Here is a 27,184-nt window from a genome sequence, read left to right as displayed (position 1 = left end):
GCGCACAGAGTAAAACACTAGAACGACCTTTACAAAAAGATATGGCAAAAGAACTCGACCGGAACCAAGTTAAATTAAACGTGGATTACCGGGTTTGAGTTTGAGGCTACCACCATAGCCTCTAACGGCACTGAGGCTATTTTCATGGTCCGCGGTAGAATAAAAATGGTAGATACCCGGCCACCAGCCAAATCTTAGAGAAAGAGGAACATAATAATATTCCGTGAGAATCAGACAACAAGGGATAACTATTAACCCCTCCAGTACTCTATAGGAAGATAGGGTGTACTGGGTCTGTAAATTTAAAAAGACTAGTAATGTGAACGGTAACTTTACTTGTTCTGGGAGACAGCAGTCAGTCCCAGAAAATGGAGTTTAAAGTGGAAAGTCTGAAAAGACAACCCTGTGTCACTGCACTAAAGGTGGTGGGTGACACACAGTAAAAAGCTGATGCCTGTGGAGTGGGATGAGACTCCATAATACATGAGCATAAAAATGCACAAACAAATGTAAGAGTGGGAAAAAAGGCTCACACTCTTACCAGGTAAAAGAATTAAACCCTAGAAATCCAGCAAAGCTGCTGAGGGACTCAAAAGGTAAGGGAAATTAGCCATTCTGGAGAATTCTCCCTAACATGCGTAATACGCTAGGCATCAGCTAGGCCTAACTCTGAGATGTAGTTCATAAATTGCAAATGAAATTTGGTGTATTTGAATTGGACAGAGGATTTCCTATCTAAGAACGAGTCCATAATGTCGTTACAGTAACCAAATATGATGAGGTTATTAGGATTGGACTGAAATAAGTGATTTTTAAGTTGCTTCCAGAATGAGGGATCAGGGGAAGTTGGACCATAAACATTTAAGATGGTATATTCAATAAAGCCAACTAATATTGTAACTGAAACCCATCTACCAATGTCATCAGACTAATACGCTATTACCTTACAGTTGAATCTCTTGTTGATCGAAGTAATAACTTCATTCTTTTTCTCACTAGCTGCATTAGAAAAAACATGACCCACCCACTGATGTCTGAGCTTGGCAGCTTCTACTTGTGAGAGGTGTGTTTCCTGGATACAGGCAATAGATGGCTTTGTCCTGTTTAGGTGTGATAATATTTTCTGTCTCTTAACAGGGTTATGTAGTCCTTTGACATTCCAAGAAGTAACATTCAAAGTCATTATTTACAATAGAAAGATATAGATATTGTAATAGATAGCTTTCTTGCATGAGGAATCGGATACACAAGCACATGGAAACAACAGAAGGGAGGAAACACAAGAGGAAGATGGGGAGACAAACATAATCAACATGGGTGATATATAACCAAATAAACAAGGGATATAAAAAATAGTGTGGCTAACAGGAAACAGCCACACCAATCCATGTTGAGCAATAAGAGAAATGGAGGTTGGAGCGCCACAAAAAGATGGCTACCTCCACATCCCACTCCAGTGTATAAAAGAACAAGAACAATCTAGCACAGCCATTTTATCATAAAGATTTGCTATGTATCAGATTGGAGGTCTAGACGTGTGCATTTCTTCATTCTTTTGGTTTTGGATGAAGGGTTCCAAGTTCCATTGGATTTTGAAAGGCAGTGGTATGGCCATGAAGGGTCACTTTAAGTGTTGCTGGGTGAACCAAATTGTATCTTGCGTTCAACTGCTTCAAGGCTGGTCTGAGTGCCAGCATTTCTTTTCTTCTGGCTGCTGTAACGTTAGAGACATCCTTGGCGGTGAAGACCTTTTTGCCATTCCATAAAAGTTGCCTAAAAAGTTTTGCTTTTTCCAAGATAGGTATGACATGTGAGTTAGTCTAGTAATGCAAATATGAGGGTTCTGGAAGAATGACTCGCGGTGTATCCTCAAGTATTTGTACTTTACTTCTTCTGAGTCACTAACTCTTCTTTCAACTTCCCTTATCATTGTTTCAAATGCAGACCGTTTGTCGTCAAACAATTGCAATTTGGTAGCTGTGGCTTCCATAAATGGTTGCAAGGCCCTAATTTCAGTAAGGATGACCTGCATGGTGGGGTCAAGTGATTCTTCCTTCGGCATAGGTGGCTCACATTTCTGCCTTTTAAGGGTGTTGGATGGAGATGAAGGAACATCTTTAATTTGACCTTTTTTGATGCCATATTAGATTGATATGTGAGATGCAGATACTGTGGCTTGGCTTGTACGTCTGTGGTAAAAGACTTAGTGCCTATGCTGCGGGCTTGCTTTAGAAATCAGTTCACAGGAAAATAGCTTGAGAGGCTGCTTGCTACACTATTAAACATGCAGTGTTATATGGAATAGCGTTTATTAAGATGCCACGGGTTGCAGGCCACTAGTCTTCTAATATCACTGACTATAAGGCCACAGCTGCTTTGGTCCATACAATAATGGTAGGGCTCATAAACACATTGTCCACTTGAAATTAAGTAGAAATAACCCATATGGCTGCATTCAATGAGAAGGCCTGTGTTGTGGTGAAAATGTGATACCATATTGTTGACGCTGCTCGCGTTGCATCCGATCCGAGCAGCTGACATGAAACTCTGGCACCATTGTTACAGGAAGACGCGCTGTGGGCATGGCCTACAGAGCAGCTGAAAGGAGCCTCCTCACCAGAATTTAGCCAGGGAAAGCACCACGGACCACCAGGGACGGCACAGGTACACGCCTCATTATTTTATAAGCTCGGGCCTATAAACAAACGTTTGTTACACTAAAATGTTATGCCACCAGAGTGGGACCCCGGGAACTAGGCGGCCATCCTTATCGGCGCTTAGCCACGCCCCCATGTTCCAGGGTTTAAGAAAATGACATCCTCTTTGTGTTTAACGTGAACCTGGTCTTATCCTAATAAGTGCCCCTCCTCGAGGGTTATTATAGCGGACTTCTCTTCACTTAGTAGGTTTCTTGTCGTCCTCCGCTTCAACTAGGAGTTACGCCCCCGAATATTTAAGGACAACAGCTTAACCATAATCTGGGTATAGATGGGTATACATGGACATTGGCAATTTGATTGAGGATATACACTGGGACACAAGAAAAAAAGAAAAAAATATAACCAATATTTTAAATAATGAAACATTTGTGTCTCCCCTCTTTGCGGCCCATGGCTAAACGACTTTGGGGACCCCATGGGGCCGGTTTTTCGGCAGCCACCCCTGGGCCGGTTTTTATTTTTTTGTTTTTTTTGTTTTAATTAGTAATTACAATTGTCTATGTATGAGAGTAACTGAAAATACGGTATGTGGAAGTGAAGCCCTAGTCAGGAATGCGCACAACTGGATTTTCATGAAAGGAAGTAAAGTAAAATTGTGGTTGAGCTGCTGTCGTGTAGGTAGTGAGATGATCTGCCACTATCACCTTGAAGTATATCAAATTATTGTGAATTACTATCTACACAGGCTGCGCTTGGTAACCAACGTAAAGCCACTGATGTGCAAAATTTAAACAAGAATGATGGGGAATTAATCACAGAGATATTCTACTGGTTTATTAGTAACAAAGAGCAAAGTTGTTCATTCACAGGTAAAGTGTAACACATCAATTGTGTTGAATGAGTCTGAACTTGGATGAATTACACAGAGCAATTTATATGCAATCAATAAAACACCCACAATTTATATGCAATTGCGCAGCATATTTGTTGAGTACTTCAAAAACCAAAACTTGAATGAATCACATTGTTTGAGATAGGCTTATTCGCCAAAACACACACAATTTATATGCAATTGCGCAGCGTATTTCACATTAAAGAAAAGCCAAGAATTTGCCAAAACATGCCAACACGTGTTTCAACCAAAGAGGTCGTCCTCAGGGCATACAAATGTAGTTTACCATTTGCATTAATCTATAATTATTGAACCTTGGCTTGAAATCGAAACAACCAACGTCAGAGGTAGTGGGTCAAAAAACAAGAAAAAACAGGAGAGAAAGGAGAAATAGAAAGAAATAAAAACATACCGTTAGAGATAATATATGCAATTGATTGTTCTATTTCCTAAAATAGGGATAAATGAATCTATCCATACCTTAAATATGATTGAGGTTTCCTAATACTTGATTCAACTTTCAGTAGTTGAGAGATTTAGTGATTTCTACATGCTTGACTGGACAGGGTCTGTAAGTTATAAAGACTTGGTATAATATGACACATATTTTAGTTCAAAAGTCTGCATTGCTAGTAAGTTTAACATCTAATTTGTGAAAAGTATGGAAACTATAATTACCAGTCTTGCAATCAAGAGGTAGTTGTCGTTCGACTGATATGCCGCTGTTGCAGTATAATTGAAATGTAACGCACGTTTTTAGCGTGCCTTGCCTTTAAATTCGGCCGTAATCTGTAACATGGATATGACAACGTATTTAAACACTTGTTATAAGGAACGTGCTGCATAAGCTTTTCGTTTGGTATCGTTAGGGCGTAGAACTGGCTTACCGGCATACGCTCCAAAAGTTGATGTGCTCAATGGCCGGTTGTTTCTCAATACTGAAGGCATCGGCACAATCCGGGGGTTACTATAGTAACCTTCCCGGGTTAGGTCAGGTGATGTAGTCATCTGACCCTGTTGCTTGGATACTCCTTACAAGCCGGAAATGCATAAAACAGACATTTGAGGAAAGCTTCCTATGCGGAAGCTCATTCATTTACGGCAATATTTTTGCAGCGACTTAATTACATATAGATATTTTGATGTTAATACTGTGTACAGCTTTGACATCAACAAAAAGAAAACTGAAATAATCCGTACTAATTCTAATCCTATGTTAGGTGCGGATATTGGATAGTTGGTGCTGAATATCAACCTCAATTAAGAAATCAAAATAAATGTGGTGCGCTCGAATCAGCGTGCAGACATGCAAATAACTGCCGGTTGGGCTGTTGGGACAAATATAAACAGTGACTTCTCACAGAGTGGGGTCACTAGGCTGAATATAAATGCCTCGGGCATAGTCGGTAAGCTGTATCGGTTTGCATGGGTTTGATTGTCTGTTTTTTAGCATTAAATTCGTACAAATTATAGAAACACATTCAATTCATGGTCTTGGTTCAAACCAAGTGACAGGCAACGTAATTTACAAATCATTCTTGCTTCCTGTTGTCGTAGGGTCAATTCTCTGTTACCACCTCTCGGATGTTGTTGGATGTGTTTGAGTCCAATGAATTTGATGTCTTTAATATTATCCAGTTGATGATGCTTCTGCCAATGGGAAGCTAAAGGAAGTCTAATATCCTGGCTACTAAGATTGTTGAGGTGTTCTCGAATCCTGAAACGGACTTCTCTGATCGTGCTGCCAATATACATTTTCTGACATACACATAAGATACCATAGATAACAAATTTTGTACGACAATTAATAAAGTCAAATATTTTGGTTTGAAGTCCATTATGGCAGCTAAAGATTTTTGTAGGTGCTAAAGCATGATGGCAAAAATTGCATGTCCCGCACTTGTAAAAGCCTGCTGGCTTTGTGCTTGTAGTAAGCCAATTTGCCTGTCCAATTGGGTCAGGTTTAAGGAAAGAGGGACTGAGGATCTTCCTCAAAGTCTTTGCCTTGGTAAAGATAATACTGGGTCGATCAGTAATATACGATATCAAATCAGAATCTAGGTGTAAAATATGCCAATGTTTTTTCAGTATATACTGTATGAATTTGTGGTCACTTGAATATTTTGTGATGAAGTTGACATGCTTAGGATATTGTTCGCTGGACACTTTTGTCTTATTTATCAGCAATTGTGGTCTCGGTATTTTCTTGACCGCATCAGTAGTTTTCCTGATTAGTTGAATTGGATACCCTCTTTCCCGAAATCTGTGTCCAATTGACTTACATTCTATTTGAAACATTTCATCCTGGCTGCAATTTCTTTTCGCTCTTAACATTTCACCTCTGGGAATATTTTGGATAACACTTTGTCTATGGCTACTAGTTGCATGCAGTATAGAGTTTACTGCAGTTTCTTTCCTAAAGGTGCAGGTTTCGATGTTGTTTGACACAATGTTAATCTTAAGATCTAAAAAAGTAATTTCTGCTGCATCCATATGTCCTGTAAACTTAATATCAAAGGTGTTATCATTAAGGTAAAGCATAAATGCTGCAAAATCTTCTTTACTGCCTTCCCAAATCGCCAGGACATCATCAATATACCTTTTCCACCTGATAATGTTGTGCTTGAACGGATTGTTCTGAAAAATATATTTTTCCTCAAAGTAGGCCATGAATAGGTTGGCCAAAGAGGGCGCATATTTCGCCCCCATCGCAATCCCTTTAATTTGCGAGTAATAGTCACCATTGAAAAGGAACTGATTGTGTGTAAGTGTAAATTCCAAAAAACTTTTAATCATCTGTACATGTGTATAGTGTGAAGCAGAGTAGGTTCTGAAGCTAAAATCAATCGTATCCAGGGCCAGTTGGTGTTGAATTGAAGTATAGAGGGCTTCCACATCTAGAGTCACTAAATAGTATGTGGGTTTCCAGATAGTCCCTTGTAATATTTGCAACGTATGTGTTGTGTCTTTAATATATGCTGGGATTTCCGGTACCAAATGTTTAATACTACTGTCTATATAGTCAGCGAGTGCTTCGGTAGCTCCTCCCTGGCCACTCATGATTGGTCGAACTGTTGGGAGAGTGAGAAACGGCTTGTGGACCTTGGGTAAAAAATAAATTGTTGGCATAAGTGGTTTGGAAATCGATAAAAACGCTTTTTCATCATCTGAAAGTAGTCCTTGGTGATACCAAAACTGAAGTAAAGTTTGTAATTCTTGTGAAGTTAGTAATGTGGGGTTAGTAATAAGTTTCTCATAACATCCAGGCGTGGTTAAATGTTCCATTGACATTTTAATGTAATCTGATTTATTCAGAATGACAATGTTGCCTCCTTTGTCAGCCTCTTTAATAATGATTGAGCTGTCTTCACATAAATCTTGTAGTGCCTGTCTTTCCAACTTGGTAAGATTCTGTTTCCTGCTGCAACAATTTTGTTGAAATCCATCTAGGTGTTTATGAATTTCCTTGGTGATTGCCTTGTAAAAGATATCAATGACATTGTCTCCAGCAATAGGTGGCATGAATTTCGATCTATTCTTATGTTCCTTAATATCCATATTTCGTTGATGAATGCCGAGTTCTACTTGAATATCACTGACAGTTTTAGATCCCTCTTCCATGAGGTTGGAAAGTAAGTGTATATTTTCTATTTCTTGAATACTTTTAGAACTGGTGGCTGGGAGTTGCTCTAAAGGTCTATACATTTCGACTTTATTATGAAAGAATTTTTTAAGTTTGAGTTTTCTTGAAAATTTGTAAAGGTCAATTTGAAGTTCAGTCATATCAGATGTAGCATACGGTGCAAATGAAAGCCCATGATTAAGTACAGATTGTTGTAGTGATGAGAGGTGTTTATCAGACAAATTGATGACTAGACTTTTAGTATAGATTTCGGTTTGGTTTTCTTGAAACTGGATCTGGTGAGTCTTTTGTTTGTATCTTTCTCGTCCTCTCCTCCTTGCTCCTCTTCCTCTTCCTCCTCTGAGGTTGTTGGAGTAGGTAGATTTTTGCGTCCTAAAGGGACATTTTTAAAGAATCGGACTTGTTTATTTTGAGAGTTATAGGTAGATTGGTTACCTTTCTTATATCTTTTAATTTCTGCCAGAAAGCCTCGTCTGAAATGACGAGACCCTTCTGCATTAATCTGTTCTCCCTCAATGTTAGGGTTAGTAGTGGTTTCAATTTCTGAGTCTGTGTCAGATGTGACGGGTGACGCTGTAGGCGTGACTATTTGTGATTGGTCCCCATCATATTTAGGTTGATAGGTGTATACTCTATCATTTAGATAGTCCTTTTCATCTCTATAAAATTTCCTGAATTTACGTAACTTGATTTCATCTTGATATTCGACTAAAATCTCATTCATTTTGGCATAGTTTTTAACCTTTGAACTTTCTGGGTTACTCATTTCTGTGATTTCAATTTTTAGTTTGTCAATTTCTTTAAGTACTCGAGTATGCTCGCGTTCAGCATGTATGACCAAAATTTTCATCATATTCTCCGAGCTGGCTGTGATATTACTTTCCCAGTCAGCTGCCAGATCCTGATCATCTTTATGTACGAAGTCGGGGAAAATTAAAATTCTTAATCCTCTCGGTATAATGTCTTGCTGTATATAGTTTTTGAGTGATACTTGTTCCCAATACTTGTTGATTTCTTTCTTGCATAATCTTTCTAATTTAATAAATTTCTGAATAAGCGTTTCTGATACATTAGGTCTAGACTTAAAGGGATTAGTATCTGAGCCCCTAGGTGCAAAGAGGGCAGCACTGTCCTCTTCTCTGTTTTTAAGGTAGTCTGTCATAATGAAAAACAATGCAAGTTATTTTCCTAAATTTGGAAACAGTGCAGCAGTCCACAGGGCAAATGAAACTGAAAATACGGTATGTGGAAGTGAAGCCCTAGTCAGGAATGCGCACAACTGGATTTTCATGAAAGGAAGTAAAGTAAAATTGTGGTTGAGCTGCTGTCGTGTAGGTAGTGAGATGATCTGCCACTATCACCTTGAAGTATATCAAATTATTGTGAATTACTATCTACACAGGCTGCGCTTGGTAACCAACGTAAAGCCACTGATGTGCAAAATTTAAACAAGAATGATGGGGAATTAATCACAGAGATATTCTACTGGTTTATTAGTAACAAAGAGCAAAGTTGTTCATTCACAGGTAAAGTGTAACACATCAATTGTGTTGAATGAGTCTGAACTTGGATGAATTACACAGAGCAATTTATATGCAATCAATAAAACACCCACAATTTATATGCAATTGCGCAGCATATTTGTTGAGTACTTCAAAAACCAAAACTTGAATGAATCACATTGTTTGAGATAGGCTTATTCGCCAAAACACACACAATTTATATGCAATTGCGCAGCGTATTTCACATTAAAGAAAAGCCAAGAATTTGCCAAAACATAGATTCATTTATCCCTATTTTAGGAAATAGAACAATCAATTGCATATATTATCTCTAACGGTATGTTTTTATTTCTTTCTATTTCTCCTTTCTCTCCTGTTTTTTCTTGTTTTTTGACCCACTACCTCTGACGTTGGTTGTTTCGATTTCAAGCCAAGGTTCAATAATTATAGATTAATGCAAATGGTAAACTACATTTGTATGCCCTGAGGACGACCTCTTTGGTTGAAACACGTGTTGGCATGTTTTGGCAAATTCTTGGCTTTTCTTTAATGTGAAATACGCTGCGCAATTGCATATAAATTGTGTGTGTTTTGGCGAATAAGCCTATCTCAAACAATGTGATTCATTCAAGTTTTGGTTTTTGAAGTACTCAACAAATATGCTGCGCAATTGCATATAAATTGTGGGTGTTTTATTGATTGCATATAAATTGCTCTGTGTAATTCATCCAAGTTCAGACTCATTCAACACAATTGATGTGTTACACTTTACCTGTGAATGAACAACTTTGCTCTTTGTTACTAATAAACCAGTAGAATATCTCTGTGATTAATTCCCCATCATTCTTGTTTAAATTTTGCACATCAGTGGCTTTACGTTGGTTACCAAGCGCAGCCTGTGTAGATAGTAATTCACAATAATTTGATATACTTCAAGGTGATAGTGGCAGATCATCTCACTACCTACACGACAGCAGCTCAACCACAATTTTACTTTACTTCCTTTCATGAAAATCCAGTTGTGCGCATTCCTGACTAGGGCTTCACTTCCACATACCGTATTTTCAGTTTCATTTGCCCTGTGGACTGCTGCACTGTTTCCAAATTTAGGAAAATAACTTGCATTGTTTTTCATTATGACAGACTACCTTAAAAACAGAGAAGAGGACAGTGCTGCCCTCTTTGCACCTAGGGGCTCAGATACTAATCCCTTTAAGTCTAGACCTAATGTATCAGAAACGCTTATTCAGAAATTTATTAAATTAGAAAGATTATGCAAGAAAGAAATCAACAAGTATTGGGAACAAGTATCACTCAAAAACTATATACAGCAAGACATTATACCGAGAGGATTAAGAATTTTAATTTTCCCCGACTTCGTACATAAAGATGATCAGGATCTGGCAGCTGACTGGGAAAGTAATATCACAGCCAGCTCGGAGAATATGATGAAAATTTTGGTCATACATGCTGAACGCGAGCATACTCGAGTACTTAAAGAAATTGACAAACTAAAAATTGAAATCACAGAAATGAGTAACCCAGAAAGTTCAAAGGTTAAAAACTATGCCAAAATGAATGAGATTTTAGTCGAATATCAAGATGAAATCAAGTTACGTAAATTCAGGAAATTTTATAGAGATGAAAAGGACTATCTAAATGATAGAGTATACACCTATCAACCTAAATATGATGGGGACCAATCACAAATAGTCACGCCTACAGCGTCACCCGTCACATCTGACACAGACTCAGAAATTGAAACCACTACTAACCCTAACATTGAGGGAGAACAGATTAATGCAGAAGGGTCTCGTCATTTCAGACGAGGCTTTCTGGCAGAAATTAAAAGATATAAGAAAGGTAACCAATCTACCTATAACTCTCAAAATAAACAAGTCCGATTCTTTAAAAATGTCCCTTTAGGACGCAAAAATCTACCTACTCCAACAACCTCAGAGGAGGAAGAGGAAGAGGAGCAAGGAGGAGAGGACGAGAAAGATACAAACAAAAGACTCACCAGATCCAGTTTCAAGAAAACCAAACCGAAATCTATACTAAAAGTCTAGTCATCAATTTGTCTGATAAACACCTCTCATCACTACAACAATCTGTACTTAATCATGGGCTTTCATTTGCACCGTATGCTACATCTGATATGACTGAACTTCAAATTGACCTTTACAAATTTTCAAGAAAACTCAAACTTAAAAAATTCTTTCATAATAAAGTCGAAATGTATAGACCTTTAGAGCAACTCCCAGCCACCAGTTCTAAAAGTATTCAAGAAATAGAAAATATACACTTACTTTCCAACCTCATGGAAGAGGGATCTAAAACTGTCAGTGATATTCAAGTAGAACTCGGCATTCATCAACGAAATATGGATATTAAGGAACATAAGAATAGATCGAAATTCATGCCACCTATTGCTGGAGACAATGTCATTGATATCTTTTACAAGGCAATCACCAAGGAAATTCATAAACACCTAGATGGATTTCAACAAAATTGTTGCAGCAGGAAACAGAATCTTACCAAGTTGGAAAGACAGGCACTACAAGATTTATGTGAAGACAGCTCAATCATTATTAAAGAGGCTGACAAAGGAGGCAACATTGTCATTCTGAATAAATCAGATTACATTAAAATGTCAATGGAACATTTAACCACGCCTGGATGTTATGAGAAACTTATTACTAACCCCACATTACTAACTTCACAAGAATTACAAACTTTACTTCAGTTTTGGTATCACCAAGGACTACTTTCAGATGATGAAAAAGCGTTTTTATCGATTTCCAAACCACTTATGCCAACAATTTATTTTTTACCCAAGGTCCACAAGCCGTTTCTCACTCTCCCAACAGTTCGACCAATCATGAGTGGCCAGGGAGGAGCTACCGAAGCACTCGCTGACTATATAGACAGTAGTATTAAACATTTGGTACCGGAAATCCCAGCATATATTAAAGACACAACACATACGTTGCAAATATTACAAGGGACTATCTGGAAACCCACATACTATTTAGTGACTCTAGATGTGGAAGCCCTCTATACTTCAATTCAACACCAACTGGCCCTGGATACGATTGATTTTAGCTTCAGAACCTACTCTGCTTCACACTATACACATGTACAGATGATTAAAAGTTTTTTGGAATTTACACTTACACACAATCAGTTCCTTTTCAATGGTGACTATTACTCGCAAATTAAAGGGATTGCGATGGGGGCGAAATATGCGCCCTCTTTGGCCAACCTATTCATGGCCTACTTTGAGGAAAAATATATTTTTCAGAACAATCCGTTCAAGCACAACATTATCAGGTGGAAAAGGTATATTGATGATGTCCTGGCGATTTGGGAAGGCAGTAAAGAAGATTTTGCAGCATTTATGCTTTACCTTAATGATAACACCTTTGATATTAAGTTTACAGGACATATGGATGCAGCAGAAATTACTTTTTTAGATCTTAAGATTAACATTGTGTCAAACAACATCGAAACCTGCACCTTTAGGAAAGAAACTGCAGTAAACTCTATACTGCATGCAACTAGTAGCCATAGACAAAGTGTTATCCAAAATATTCCCAGAGGTGAAATGTTAAGAGCGAAAAGAAATTGCAGCCAGGATGAAATGTTTCAAATAGAATGTAAGTCAATTGGACACAGATTTCGGGAAAGAGGGTATCCAATTCAACTAATCAGGAAAACTACTGATGCGGTCAAGAAAATACCGAGACCACAATTGCTGATAAATAAGACAAAAGTGTCCAGCGAACAATATCCTAAGCATGTCAACTTCATCACAAAATATTCAAGTGACCACAAATTCATACAGTATATACTGAAAAAACATTGGCATATTTTACACCTAGATTCTGATTTGATATCGTATATTACTGATCGACCCAGTATTATCTTTACCAAGGCAAAGACTTTGAGGAAGATCCTCAGTCCCTCTTTCCTTAAACCTGACCCAATTGGACAGGCAAATTGGCTTACTACAAGCACAAAGCCAGCAGGCTTTTACAAGTGCGGGACATGCAATTTTTGCCATCATGCTTTAGCACCTACAAAAATCTTTAGCTGCCATAATGGACTTCAAACCAAAATATTTGACTTTATTAATTGTCGTACAAAATTTGTTATCTATGGTATCTTATGTGTATGTCAGAAAATGTATATTGGCAGCACGATCAGAGAAGTCCGTTTCAGGATTCGAGAACACCTCAACAATCTTAGTAGCCAGGATATTAGACTTCCTTTAGCTTCCCATTGGCAGAAGCATCATCAACTGGATAATATTAAAGACATCAAATTCATTGGACTCAAACACATCCAACAACATCCGAGAGGTGGTAACAGAGAATTGACCCTACGACAACAGGAAGCAAGAATGATTTGTAAATTACGTTGCCTGTCACTTGGTTTGAACCAAGACCATGAATTGAATGTGTTTCTATAATTTGTACGAATTTAATGCTAAAAAACAGACAATCAAACCCATGCAAACCGATACAGCTTACCGACTATGCCCGAGGCATTTATATTCAGCCTAGTGACCCCACTCTGTGAGAAGTCACTGTTTATATTTGTCCCAACAGCCCAACCGGCAGTTATTTGCATGTCTGCACGCTGATTCGAGCGCACCACATTTATTTTGATTTCTTAATTGAGGTTGATATTTAGCACCAACTATCCAATATCCGCACCTAACATAGGATTAGAATTAGTACGGATTATTTCAGTTTTCTTTTTGTTGATGTCAAAGCTGTACACAGTATTAACATCAAAATATCTATATGTAATTAAGTCGCTGCAAAAATATTGCCGTAAATGAATGAGCTTCCGCATAGGAAGCTTTCCTCAAATGTCTGTTTTATGCATTTCCGGCTTGTAAGGAGTATCCAAGCAACAGGGTCAGATGACTACATCACCTGACCTAACCCGGGAAGGTTACTATAGTAACCCCCGGATTGTGCCGATGCCTTCAGTATTGAGAAACAACCGGCCATTGAGCACATCAACTTTTGGAGCGTATGCCGGTAAGCCAGTTCTACGCCCTAACGATACCAAACGAAAAGCTTATGCAGCACGTTCCTTATAACAAGTGTTTAAATACGTTGTCATATCCATGTTACAGATTACGGCCGAATTTAAAGGCAAGGCACGCTAAAAACGTGCGTTACATTTCAATTATACTGCAACAGCGGCATATCAGTCGAACGACAACTACCTCTTGATTGCAAGACTGGTAATTATAGTTTCCATACTTTTCACAAATTAGATGTTAAACTTACTAGCAATGCAGACTTTTGAACTAAAATATGTGTCATATTATACCAAGTCTTTATAACTTACAGACCCTGTCCAGTCAAGCATGTAGAAATCACTAAATCTCTCAACTACTGAAAGTTGAATCAAGTATTAGGAAACCTCAATCATATTTAAGGTATGGATAGATTCATTTATCCCTATTTTAGGAAATAGAACAATCAATTGCATATATTATCTCTAACGGTATGTTTTTATTTCTTTCTATTTCTCCTTTCTCTCCTGTTTTTTCTTGTTTTTTGACCCACTACCTCTGACGTTGGTTGTTTCGATTTCAAGCCAAGGTTCAATAATTATAGATTAATGCAAATGGTAAACTACATTTGTATGCCCTGAGGACGACCTCTTTGGTTGAAACACGTGTTGGCATGTTTTGGCAAATTCTTGGCTTTTCTTTAATGTGAAATACGCTGCGCAATTGCATATAAATTGTGTGTGTTTTGGCGAATAAGCCTATCTCAAACAATGTGATTCATTCAAGTTTTGGTTTTTGAAGTACTCAACAAATATGCTGCGCAATTGCATATAAATTGTGGGTGTTTTATTGATTGCATATAAATTGCTCTGTGTAATTCATCCAAGTTCAGACTCATTCAACACAATTGATGTGTTACACTTTACCTGTGAATGAACAACTTTGCTCTTTGTTACTAATAAACCAGTAGAATATCTCTGTGATTAATTCCCCATCATTCTTGTTTAAATTTTGCACATCAGTGGCTTTACGTTGGTTACCAAGCGCAGCCTGTGTAGATAGTAATTCACAATAATTATGTATGAGAGTATGTGTGCGGCATGCCGTGGCCCGCAGCGCTGACTGCGGGCGGGCAGCCCCGCCCGACGTGACCGAGTGGTGCAGTTTGCCTCGCAGCAGGCCGCGGCTGGCGGAAGTGTCAAGACTCATGATGGGGTGGGGGGCTGGGCTGGGCAACAGGATCCGGCACTGTCTGCAGTCAGACTGCAGCAGCATAAATAATTCATCAAAGCAAGGTAACACTACAGATCTGAGATGTTGTGTTACCTTGCTTTGATGATTGCATCATGCATGCATCATAGTCTATGATGCATGCAGATGCATATGCATCAAGTACGGTGGCCAGTGGCCAGTGGCCACCGGCGGCCGTGCCGAGGGGGGCGGCGCCATGCAGTGTCATGTGCTTGGCTCGATCGGGCCAGCTTAGTTGTTCTGATTGATCTAGCAACTTAGCAATTACAAACTAAAGCAATTAACACCTCTGAGTTCTGACCCTGGGGGGGGGGCAACCGAGCGGGGCAGCCTGCCTGCCTAGGCTTCAGGGCTGGGCTGGGAACTGGGCCTGGGCCCGGCCCCCTGCAATTTGGAACGGCAGTGCAGCCACTGACATATTTCACACACACTCAGTTGCTTCACTTCAACTTTGCAGGAAGTAGCAACAAATGTGTTGCTCTTCTTGCAAAGTTGAAACAGCAATTTGTGCCTGGGGCTTGCGGCCGCCACCGAACAAGGTGGGGGCCAATAAAATTCGGCTGCAGGGCCGAATGCCCGCCCTACATATACTCTGTGCCGCCAGGTCCACGACGTCACACCACGTGACGTGATTGAGGATTTCTGCCTTGACCCTGGGCACTATTCTGGCCACACCACACAGCGCATAGGTAGCACAGAGCGGGCACAGACTACTAGAGCCAGCTGAGCCGCACTGCAGTGCACACACCAGTCCAGTGGTGGACCACCAGACAACTCGGAGGCCATCAGCCCGCCACTGCCCAGTGCCCACAGCCACTAAGGAGGAGAGGAGCCACCAGGGTTGCAGGGCAGGCGAGTGAGAGGGGGCTGCCAGAGCCCAGGCCACAGCAGCCAGCCTGCTAACTGTGCTGTAGAGTGCACAATCAGGTAAGGTCAGACTTCTAATGGATTGGCAGGCAGCCCACCAGCTAGCTCAGACTCAGTGCGTTTTACATCACGGAGGTTAGGTAACATCTGCCCCAAATTTATTGCGCGCTGTCCTTCATTCTTCCCCAATATTGCTCTCAGTCAGTTCCTGTTCTCTACCTCATGCAGCGCCAGCTCTCCCTCAGTTCTATTCCAATTCTGCTCTTAGTTAGAGCCTCGATGTGCCCATGCCGCTTTTTCTACTCCCCCAAAACTCGTGGCTTCGTACCGCATGCACAGACTGCTTGTGCCCAAAGAAAATCACACGAACCTCAGGTCTCGGGAGGATAGCTTAGGGGGGCAACGTGCTCCCCTTGAAAGCAAAATGACATGGAGCAACACGGGGATCGAAGGTCCACAGTAATGGTAGCACAGGGGCTGCCTTGATAGGAGGAACCGGGGCACCTGCTGTTTTTTATTTTATTATCCTGTTGTGTGTGTGTTTTTATTGCCTTAAGAACATTTGTCACGGAGTGCAGTGCGCAGTCTGTTTCGCTTTTCAGCACCAATCGGCTGCAATGTGACTGTCCTCACCCTCCCTAAACTGCCAATCCTGCCATTCCTCGCTTTAAATACGATGCAATGAAAGCCGTTTTCAATATTTGATTCGATATCTTAGCGGATGCGTTAGTACGTGCATTGTATTTAGCTTATCTCAACCTCTTCCCAACTCCTAAGCAGTGTCCAAAAAACTGGGATGCCTTTTTTCATCTGATCTAGGCCAAGTTTCCAGACAGTTGCAAATACTTTTGCTTGAAAAGAACATATCAGTAGTATTCAGAGACATTTCTGGGACTTCATTTATTTACAAACGAACACAGTGCACCAACATATAATTAGAGAAACTGCTGAACAATAAGAAGTGATTGGAATTATAGGCCTCTGTAAACGACGCATCAAATTCAGTCTGCGGGTTGGCTTATTTTTGGCACGACTTGGCAAGCAGAAGTGTACACCTTTTGAGGATATTTTCAGACTGGCACACTATTTTGCATTGAAACGTATGCGCTCTTGAAATAGCACACACATACTAAGCGAAGCAGAGCATTTATATTGAAACCCGGCGGGTAAATACATTGTGGCTCATTTCAATGCATTTATCATGATATACTTTGTTTTATCTGTTCACTTATGAAAACAAAAGTGTTCTATTGATTTACGAATTGTTGATGCATGCACCTCAAACCTTACCACTACAAATGTTTTAAAAAAAATAGAAAACCTGCTCATCTGAATCCAGTGTTTGCAGCTTCTAAGATAGCGTGACAGCTTTATTCTAACCCTTTTGAAAAGTGTGTCCAGTCTTGGTTAGCTAAAGGGAGGGCTCTAGTGGGGGCAGTGTAACCTACACCACTGCAGCTGCCGTGGTGTACCTGCCCATCGAGCTTTGCGGTGTGCCACATTTGGCTTCCCGCTCAACGCATTCGGAATGGGATGGCCCATCCTTTTAAGTTGCACCACTGAACCTCTGATTTTCTGTCCACTTTATCTTATCCTTTTTTGTGACTGTGTGTTTGCCGAATGGATTATTGCAAGGGCTGTCACATGTCTTTCTCCATGGATGATTATAGAATCCATGCCCATTTTTTACCACCACATTGTAACTTACAGTGGTTCAAAGCACACTTTCCAAAAAAGCCAAGTGTTCACAGTAAATGTCACCAGCAACGAGCGCCACCTGCTTTTACACTTCCAATGGGCAGGATATGGGCATCTCAAACTATTGTACCCTGTCTGCTCTCGCTCTCTAGTCCTTCCAGAGCAAGACGCCATTTGGGCAGGACTCAGACTGCTATCATTAGATTCAGCTGGTTTAACGTGTAATAGGGCAGTAACTGAAGGGCAGGGCCAACAGGCCAGTGTTGGGCTATGTACACTGTGCTCATGGCATTACTAAACCTGGGTGTTTTAAAATACACTGTGTTTGGCAACATTATTTTCCAAACTTCTGAGTTTTTTGTGAAAAGTAACAAATAAGAAACGTGTGCTTGTGGGACTTTTTCAGACTGGTGTGTGGTCACTTTTCTCATACGCTTGGCTTGCGCTCTCCCATGTTCAGCAGCTCGCACGGCCACCAAATACAAGGCTGTGACCCTTACTTAATGTACTAGTGTGTGTGCAGTGCACCAAGCAATAGTGTGCAGTGAACGAATCGCCCACAGCACATATGTACTCCACAGCAAAAACCATAATCATAACCAACCAGTTTACACACACGGCATAAGAGTCATATAAGACCTGATGCACACACACCACGCACGCACCATGGTTACATTCCACACAAGCACAAGTGTTTTTAACAGGACTTCCTATAAATCAAGTGGCTCTAGGATGACCTGGTTAAGACATTTTTATGACACCAGTAGCGATTTGCAACTCCAATTAAGCTAATAACTCTCAGAAGACGGCTTTCATAAACACACTGGCAGGCACTTCAAGTACAAGTTTGATAAGGCTGATTAATGTGAGCTCAAAGAGTTCCCATGAGCAAAGGCGTTGCTAGCGAGGGTGTGGGGGGTCTGAGGTGGCTATAGCCCTTGGTTCTCTTTTTGTTATAGCCCCGGATAGAAGCTCAGGGGACAGTGCTGCCTACAAACAAAATGGTAGCTAGCTCAGAGTCTCGCCAGTCCCGACATTAGCATAGCCCGCCCCTGGATCTTTTTCCAGCCCTAGCAACACCCCTACCCAATAGCGCAAACTAAAAATGGTGCCGGGGTTGGTGTTCTTGTTGTATGTAAAGTTTAAACAGGTACATGCTTCCAGATCCCCCAAACGTTGCACCTAGGGAGATGAGGGGAGTTACTAACTTACTGGGGACTGGAGCACAAGTCCCGGCACCTCTACTGTGTACAGTGTATAAGAGTGAGAGGCGCATGGACTATTTCAGCCAGAAACTTAAACCAAAGCTGCCAGAGAAGGGAGAAATCCTTTGATCCTGCGCTGGGACGTGTGTTTGTATGAGTGTAACAGCTAGCTGGAAGCATGCGCAGTGATCAAACCTTACCCTAACATCCCCAACCTATCCATAACCTCTCCTTAAACCTCATTCTGGTTTCCCTACTCCCCCCTCCTATCCAACCATTGTCACCCTAACCCTCCTTCCCTGCTGGGGTTGCGGACCCCTTTATAAGCATCGACTTGCAGCAGGTCCCAAAACTGCAGTGGGGGTGGTTGGTTCATGCCACTCCTGCGCCTCAGAGCTGTGGACGGACCCTGTGACACAACTGTATGCAAAGTAATGTTATTTTATGAGTTGTGTTGTCATGTAACAGGCACATGACCCCTCCATACATAGCATTTTCTATAAAGTAGTGAATTGACGCGATTCACGGATGATAGTTTGAGGGCCACTTTTTTGAGGCAAGGCGTGGGCCACTTTTTTGAGGCGAGGGGTGGGCCCCTATTTTTTTGGTGTCTGGGCCTATTTCTTGTCCCAGTCCGACCCTGCCTCTTTGAATATGTCTACGGTTGAGTGTTCGGGCAGCACCAGTGTACGTCTTCCAAGAGACCCTCAAGACATGCCAAGCAACTGTAACACTCACCTTGACTCTGCAGGAGCGCTGGGACCCTCGTCGTCTGGGAAAGCAAATATAGGACTGGATCTGGCCTGCCGTGGAGACCTGACTGAAAACAAGAGTGTATGGGTAAGACACTGCGACACTTACTATGCCCTTTCCCAGGTTCTCCCTTGTTTCCCCTGGACTAACTTGTTGTTTTGCAATGGGGCACTCTCCTTCCTGCTATTTCTCACAGGGGCGCTTTATCTTCTGGATGACCTCTGCCTGGTGTCTCTTTAGCTTTGCCTTTCTCTTGCTGTTGCACTATCTTTGCTGTTGCAACCTTCCCTTTCTCCAAGTGAGTCCTTGTCAGTTAATTCACTAACAGTGTGTTGCCCAGACCTGCTGTAGCTGACAAGGCTTCCACTGCCCATAAGAGTAGGTGCACTGTATAGCTCAGGGGCTATGCTCTGGGGCGCTGTGAGCGCTGTGTCTATTTCTGTTCAGTTACCAGGAAAGTAGAAGGAGCGCAATGCACTCTGCTGCGAGTGCTCTGCCTTTGTCTGGTGTGCGGAAAGGGAGCCGTAATGAGGGATAGAATGCTGCGCGCTCCGCGGAGCGTACAGGAAGCGTAAGCACTGTGCTTGCAGTTTCTTCAGCTGACCTTGTTTCTTGCCTTTCCTCTTGCAGGTGCCGATCCACATGCAGGCGAGGTTGCAGTGTTCAGAAAACCTCAGTGAAAAAACGAGGAGGAGCCGGAGCCGCAGTAACGGGTGGTGCGCTTGTAAGTATTAGCTTCTTTGAAGTTCCAGATTGCCATTTCCTGCTTTGATGTGTCTTCTTCTTTCCTTTCCTCAGGTCTACATGAGCGGAACGGAGATCCGGCGGTGAGCGGTAAGCTGCACAGGTAGATCAATGCGAAGCAAGGGGAACTTGCATGGGTGGGGTTTTATAGAGACCCACGCATGCACACTATACCGCAACTCCTTACAGTAGTTGCCTGGCAAGCTTGTCGGCTATTTTAGTAGTAGAATTCAGGTGGCCTCCAGAGCGGCCATGTTGGTAGTTTGTGGTGCCAAAGGATTAGCCGTCTTTATATGCCAAGAGTGCCACACACAGCCCAACCTTTGCCTTTCTTGGTGTTGCTGTTCCCCGCTTAGGTGTGTGTGATCTTGTATGGGTAATTCTTGTTGGTGCTTCTAGTAATCATGACAGCAACACATTTAAATCGGAAATCCCACAGCCACCTGATGACCCACTAGAATCCCTGTCCAGCCTTCAACATCAAAAAATAGGTTTATTAAACCCTCTAAACATATGATAAAACTGGATGATGTCTGTGATGAGCCACAATCCCATAACATAAGCTATATATCGATACCCTGTGAGAGTCTTCAGAAAAGCTCCTATTTAGGGCACTGTAAAGATGTGGTCCCTTCCACTAACCACAAAGAAAAAGAATGCAGAGATCAACCTCGGAGGCTGGAAGAGGACACCACTGAAAAAGAATGCAGGCAGCGGAGTGGCCAAGGAAGAAGCCATAAGGGTGGAAACTAAAGAGGAGTTGACTTGAACTGACCTACTTCTTTACTTCTTTAGTTCCGTAAAAAGGAGCCTTTCTGAAGACTCTCACAGAGAGTAGCTCCAGAGGCTTGGCTGCTTCCTCCATGTGGGACATTTATGGGTTACTTTTTATTGTGGATTGAGAGGCCAGAAGGATGGGTCTACCTGTGTTGCTCCTTTTTATGTTTGAGCTCAGTTTTGGTGGCCTCATCTTGCTAATGGACGGTCCAATCAGTCTTGAAAGAGTGGTCATATCTGGCCATGAAACTAAATGTTTCTTGCTGCACACAGTATATCCTCCTTTTGTTAGAAATAATGGTGCTTCACAAGAACCTATTTGCCGTATGCAGAATGTTTGGTTTCACACAGTGCACCTGATATGGTGTATTGAAGATATTCCACTTTGAGTGGAATATTGAATACTTTCATGCAATTTTTGTAAGAAATATTGAGAGACCAGTTGTTAGTTTACACTTATATTGAGCAAATAAGAGAGAGAGAGAGAGACTATAACAGCCATCAGAGACCAACCAAGAGCTCACACTTGCTTACCTGGGCGGTGGTAATTCCTTGCTTGCTATCCTACCCACCTCCACCCTTGCACCACTGAGATCGACCTCCATGCCGCAGCCCATCTCAAGGGCTCTGTAAATTATGCGAACACTCGTTGAACTACATTGATTGTCCCTCAAAGCATACATTGCTTGTAGGACCAGCTACGTCATTTACAAAGTTACCCCCGTTCATACTCCCTCCTACCTGGGTGACAAGATCACCATTTCAGGTGTCTAACACTCCACAAGAAGCGATTAAGTGCTTGGATTAGTGACTCAAAAATATAAACAAGAAAAAATAAGGAAACAGGATTTCTCAATGTATGCTGTGGAACCTCAAGCCTGCCAACATTAGACTCACATCAACCCTCATGTAATTCAGAAAGAAGTTCAAGACCTTTTTCACCAGGGTGCACCTTCTTCATGCACCATAACACCCTCATTGCCCCTTGCTTGCCTGGGTTTTCAAGATGTGAGCGAAGATATGGGTCCCGCAATCTTTCATATTTTCCCCATCTGCTCCTACTTTTTGGTTTATAAGGTATAGATTTTCCTGTTGCAATTTATTTTCAAAATCCTTACATTTGAGTTCCAGCTCCCATTGCCGATGGTCCAGTGACTGTTACTGTTCCTGCTCTATTGATTGCACTTATTCCAATGCTTCCACGTGCTTATTGGACTCCACAAGTCTCTAGCCAAGCTCATCTAGCTGGTTGCATAGTGTCACTAGCTCCCCTGTCAGGTCATAGTAATGTTGCTTGAGACCTGCCCTCATTTATTTTTGCAATCTACTAAACAGTTCTCCCAGGGCCGAATACGGCCTTCCTGATCTGCTCTCCAACCCTGATCAACCGAAGAGTTGGCGGTCGCCACAGTAGTGCACATGTCCTCTTCCTGCTGATCTGTTATGTCCATGCTCCCAGCAGCTTGAAATATGCTTGTGCTGGTAATTTCTCTGTAATATTTTCTTTGGTGCCATGAATGTACAACACCCGTGGTGGTCTTCATAGTAGGCAGTGCAGTCCAGCTTGCAGCTGCAACGTATTCATCGCTTATGAAGATATTCATGGCCATGTGGTTGTACACAGCTCCACTTCTGTGAACAGGTCAGATCAAAGTGTCACCAACAGTTAGGAGAAGAGCCACTTGCATTTAGCTGCAGCTCTCCTGAAACCTAGGACCCACTGTATATATATATATATATATGTAACTTTGGAGGACTCACATCTGGAGAAGCAGTCCACCTTTGATCTGCCTTTATGGGATTCATTTGTTTTTCAAGGGCTCAGGACGCACGCACCTACAGCATCCACTGGGGACAGGGCCAGAGTCACCAATCCGATCCTAAAACCACTGATCCAACCATGATGGCTCTGAACCTCATGTCCTCTGTCCTCAGCCCTCAGCACCACCCCACTAATAATCCAACTTTTTTGTGAGTGGATTTAGAGCATCATAGTCTGCAAGGGGAAATAAAGGCCAGACTGCCTAACGACCCACAAAAGCAGCTGGAACATGGAGCCAATACCCATGATTAAGTCGGGTAGGTCTTCCAAAGGGCAGTGGGTGAGGAATTACAACAAGCGACCCGCTACGACTAGCTACAATCTCTGTGTCTCTGCGGCACCAGTCCCTAGAGCTAGCATGTTTCCACAAAATCCTGGGTTGTTCATGCAGACTGGGCTCAGGGCACCTAGCACTCCGGCGATAAGCACACTGCTATAGCACAGGCAATGCTATCTTTGGTGCATTACGAGGACAGGCGTTTGGGGGTCTTTTTTTTGTCCCTGTGGCACTGTTTCTACCAGCCCACAAATTGCTTCAACTGGTGCAGCATCACTTTATGTGGGCTACCATCCGTTTGGCAGTGTTGATAGGGTGTAAGGGCCCGGCTGATGTATTTGGCGGTCGAGCAGCTTAGGAGAGCACATCCACTCACTGCTCTGCCATGGCCCCACCTCCCCATGTGGGTATTTTCCTGTGTTCTTGTTCTGCCCCTATGATTAAGACATTGTCTCGGGAGGATAGATCAGCAGCAATGTTTTGCCTTGGAAGCAAGACGACACGGAGCAACACAGGTTCGATCCCCGGGTCCGTGCTTAGAAACCTCTGGGTATTAAGCGTGTTATAAATAACCAATCATATCATTCATATTGAGGGACTCCTTAAGATTCATCATACCACACTCTTCTACTGCAACCTCTTATTCCTTTATTAGCATTACTCTCCACCTTCCCTTGCTTCCTACTTATTCTAATCCAGGTCCTAAAAAATGTTACATAGAGGTATTTCAGGATATACTCATTGGAAATTTTGGCTTGGGCATGACAGCCCTTAGCTATGGCCATATGATGTGGTTCCCAGCACCTGAAGCAAAGCATTGATTGTGCATAGAATATCCTCGTCTGCTGTGTTCTCTTTAGTGACGGTCTTGCGCATCCTTGATGATCATTCACTAGTTTAATGGCCTCATCTATCTTTTTTATTTTTTATTTTATCTTGGGTATTTATTGAGCACAGAGACAGCTTTGAGAATCAGTGAAGCACATCAGAGGTTAATAGGATTATACATTAGGGGGCAAAGGTACAACAGGGCTGTGTTACATTACAGTTAAGCATCAACAGCAGGAATAAGGGGGGAGGTCAGTTCAGCTGGGGGTGGGATTGGGAGTGATATGGTGCATGATGGAGGTGCTCCCTGGCAAAGAGTTTCATTCTGAATTTCATCAGGGTTCGTGTGAGTCTAATGTTGGCAGGCATGAGGTTCCACAGCATGGGGGAGTAGAATGAGAAATCCTGTTTCTTTATATTTTACTTGTTTGTATTTTTGCAGCTCTAATCCGAGCACTTACTGGATTCTTGTGGAATGTTGGGCACCTGAAATTATTATCGTATCAGTCTGGTGGGAGGGAGTGTAAAAGGGGATAGCTTTATACATGATGTAGCTGGTCTTGAAAGCAATGTGTGCTTTTAGGGACAATCAGTGTAGTTCAAAAAATGTTAGCATAATTTGCAGAGCCATTGTGTTGGGCTGTGGCATGGAGGACATTTCGCATTGGTGCAAGTGCGGAGGTGGGTAGGCCAGTAAGCAGGGCCTTACCACCATCCAGGTGAGCACGTGTGAGAGCTTGCGTGGGTTCTGATTACCTGTTGAGGTCTCTCTCTTATTTGTTCAATATAAGTGTAAACTAACAACTAGCCTCTCAATATTTCTTCCAAAAATTGTACACAATAATCCAATATTCCATTCGAAGTGGAAAATCTTTAATGCACCATGTCGGCATCAGGTATCCGTCCACAGATTTCATTCATAGATGCAGTGTCACCCTCAGACATTTTTCATAGGGGTGGCATGATGGAAATCTTGGGGTGGCACACCAAAACAAACAAAAGAGGTATGCGGGCCAGTGGGGGCGGGGTCAGTGTTTTTAGAAGGGTGGCCTCCACATAAACGCATCGCCACAGCGCCGTATCCCAGCAACAAGGAAAAACGTAGTTCTCGCATGTTCATAACTGACTATTATGAAAAATGTGCTAAGGCATTCTCTTTCATTCCATTCTATTTTCCTTCTATTCAGAAAGGGAGATTCCCTATAAATGGACAAACAAAGTGCAGCTGCATTTGAAGAAATCAAAACAAATATTCTCATAGCTTGACCCTGTGTCAGTTACAGCCATAAAAACACATCTTATTCATGGTTGACACCATTACGTATGTTCTAGCAGCCACGATGATGCAAAAAGGCAGAAACAGTGACTACATTGTCGCCTTTGCATCCAGAGCATAGTCAGACGCCGTAAGAAACTACTTGGTGATATAATGAGAAATTATAGCATATGCATGGTGTGGTAGGTCCAAAGGAGACAGATCAGGATTTGCCATTTCAAGATGTGTTTATCATACATAATAAGAAATGCCTGACTTTCCCTACTCTAAGGGTTTCCTTACCTAATACAACTAACCTAGGGTAGTCGTCGTCCAAACTAAAGTACAAAGTAAAAGTCTGTCCTCCGTCCAAAACTAGTCCACACTGACCACTATTCCTGAATAACTAAAGACCAAGAGAATGACTCAGTTCTCCTGGGATTGCTTTCCATCAAATCCTTATCAATATTGAATCTTCAAATAGCACTTAGCTATTTCATGTATCAGTTCTCGTAGGGGACTTCACCTCCCTTTCTTTATTTCTCCTTGGTTTCTTAAGTTCCTCTCTCTAGGCACTGGGGTACCTAAATACTGTTTTACTTTGTCATCCATTGTTGAGAAGAACCGTCTTTCTCCTTCTGATATTAACTCTGCTAGTTGGACACGTTTTCTTTTATTATTTGTTATAGTCTTCTGACTATTTGTTTCCTCACTGGGATCTGTGTGATATACCCAATGACCATTCTCACTGTTCTTTGTATCTGACTCTTCACTGAGTTGAGTAGGCTGAATACCAAAATAATTCTCCCTCTTCTTAGTATTTTCTGCTTCACTGGGATGAGTCAGGTGAGCCCATGAAGGCTTCTTATTCTTCTTAACAGTGTACCTCTGACTGGGACGAATAGGATGAGCCTATGAAGGTTTCTCACTCTTCATAGTATTGGACCCCTCACAGGGACCAATAGTATGAACCCATGAAGTTCTATCATTCTTCTTAGTATTGGACCCTTCACTGGGACGAGTAGGATTAACCCATGAAGGTTTCTCACTCTTCTTAGTAGTGGACTCTTCACTGGGGTGAGTAAGATTACTCCAATCATTATGTTCGGTTATCATATGGTAACGAATATGATTATGATGATCGTTATATATGCCTTGTTCCCCAGGTCTCCCCGCATCCCTGTTACCTACAATGTAATGGGATCACGTCCCCGGGTCGGCATCCTCTGTCTCCCACACTCTGTGTCTTGTCAGGACAGCACTGCATTCTATTTCTCCTTCTGTGCTGATGCTTCAGCAGTTCTCCTCCAGTGTGGCCTCGGCACGGAAAGGGGTTTCTTCTCCTCCCCCTTCTGGCCAATGCTTCCTTCTCGTATTCCCATCCTGTGACTCTAAACCAGTGAATAGACCCCCAGCAGTCTATTGTTGAGACTGTGCAGCTCAGAGACTTCAAAATTCTGGGTGCCTTCCACCATCCTTCCTCGAACGTCTGTGCTGGGGCTTTCTTCAACTGGACAGACTCGCGTTAGTCTGCTTTCTCTGCAGCGCACATCAGCGACCTTTTCCTCATGGCTGCTTGCCGGCCTGCAAGGCAGTGTTTCCCATAGGTTTCCAGCTTCCTTGACCCAGCTGTTTTGAAACTCCTGGGTCGCTCTCTCTTGCTCACTTGCTCCTCCTACATTTGTGACGCTGTTCTGGGGCTTCTCTAGTGTCCTTTTTTGATGTTTCAGCATTAATAGTTATGACTCCTTTAGGCTTCTTTGGCCTAGTAGGTACGTATTCTGTATTTCTGTAGTTTTACTCGTCTCAGTACCAGGTATGTGTTTATCATTTGGTTGCACATCACCATAGCAAATTTAAGAGATTTCTTCTGGTTTCCTGCCAATAGGCTTGATCTTATGAGATGTCTGAGTGAAAGGGGAAGGGAGTTGCTATTTGGATCAGAAGTCCTTGTCCCCGGCGGAGGAGGTGA

The 27,184-nt window shown here is 41.9% G+C and overlaps 1 protein-coding gene and 1 long non-coding RNA gene across 4 annotated transcripts; one reads left to right on the top strand and one right to left on the bottom strand.

The window, feature by feature from the left end:
* Positions 1-3,479: 3,479 nt before the first annotated feature.
* On the bottom strand, positions 3,480-4,766 carry LOC138510907 (uncharacterized). Its single transcript, XR_011280457.1, has 2 exons — positions 4,231-4,766; positions 3,480-4,121 (listed from the first exon to the last, which is right to left on the bottom strand). It is a non-coding gene; the product is annotated as an uncharacterized lncRNA (long non-coding RNA).
* A 6,089-nt stretch (positions 4,767-10,855) lies between these two features.
* On the top strand, positions 10,856-14,711 carry LOC138511353 (uncharacterized). Of its 3 annotated transcripts, none has more exons than XM_069626961.1 (2): positions 10,856-13,751; positions 13,850-14,711. In XM_069626961.1, the coding sequence occupies exon 1, from the start codon at positions 10,856-10,858 to the stop codon at positions 13,169-13,171; it is 2,316 nt and encodes a 771-aa protein (XP_069483062.1). In that variant the 3' UTR covers positions 13,172-13,751; positions 13,850-14,711. The 3 variants fall into 3 exon arrangements, with proteins under 3 accessions (XP_069483062.1, XP_069483060.1, XP_069483061.1); XM_069626959.1 differs by having other exon boundaries at positions 10,856-13,960; positions 14,070-14,711; XM_069626960.1 differs by having other exon boundaries at positions 10,856-14,158; positions 14,320-14,711.
* The last annotated feature ends 12,473 nt before the right edge of the window (positions 14,712-27,184 follow it).

The sequence above is a fragment of the Ambystoma mexicanum genome, chromosome 6p (genome assembly GCF_040938575.1).
Source record: "Ambystoma mexicanum isolate Mex_15411 chromosome 6p, UKY_AmexF1_1, whole genome shotgun sequence".
Lineage (NCBI taxonomy): Eukaryota > Metazoa > Chordata > Amphibia > Caudata > Ambystomatidae > Ambystoma > Ambystoma mexicanum.
The sequence above is the reverse complement of the archived record's forward strand: the minus strand, read 5'-3'. Positions and strand labels throughout refer to the sequence as shown.

What these genes read in the sequence shown, in the direction of transcription:
- LOC138511353 (XM_069626961.1), top strand. Translation starts at nt 10,856, where the DNA reads ATGACTGAACTTCAAATTGACCTTTACAAATTTTCAAGAAAACTCAAA.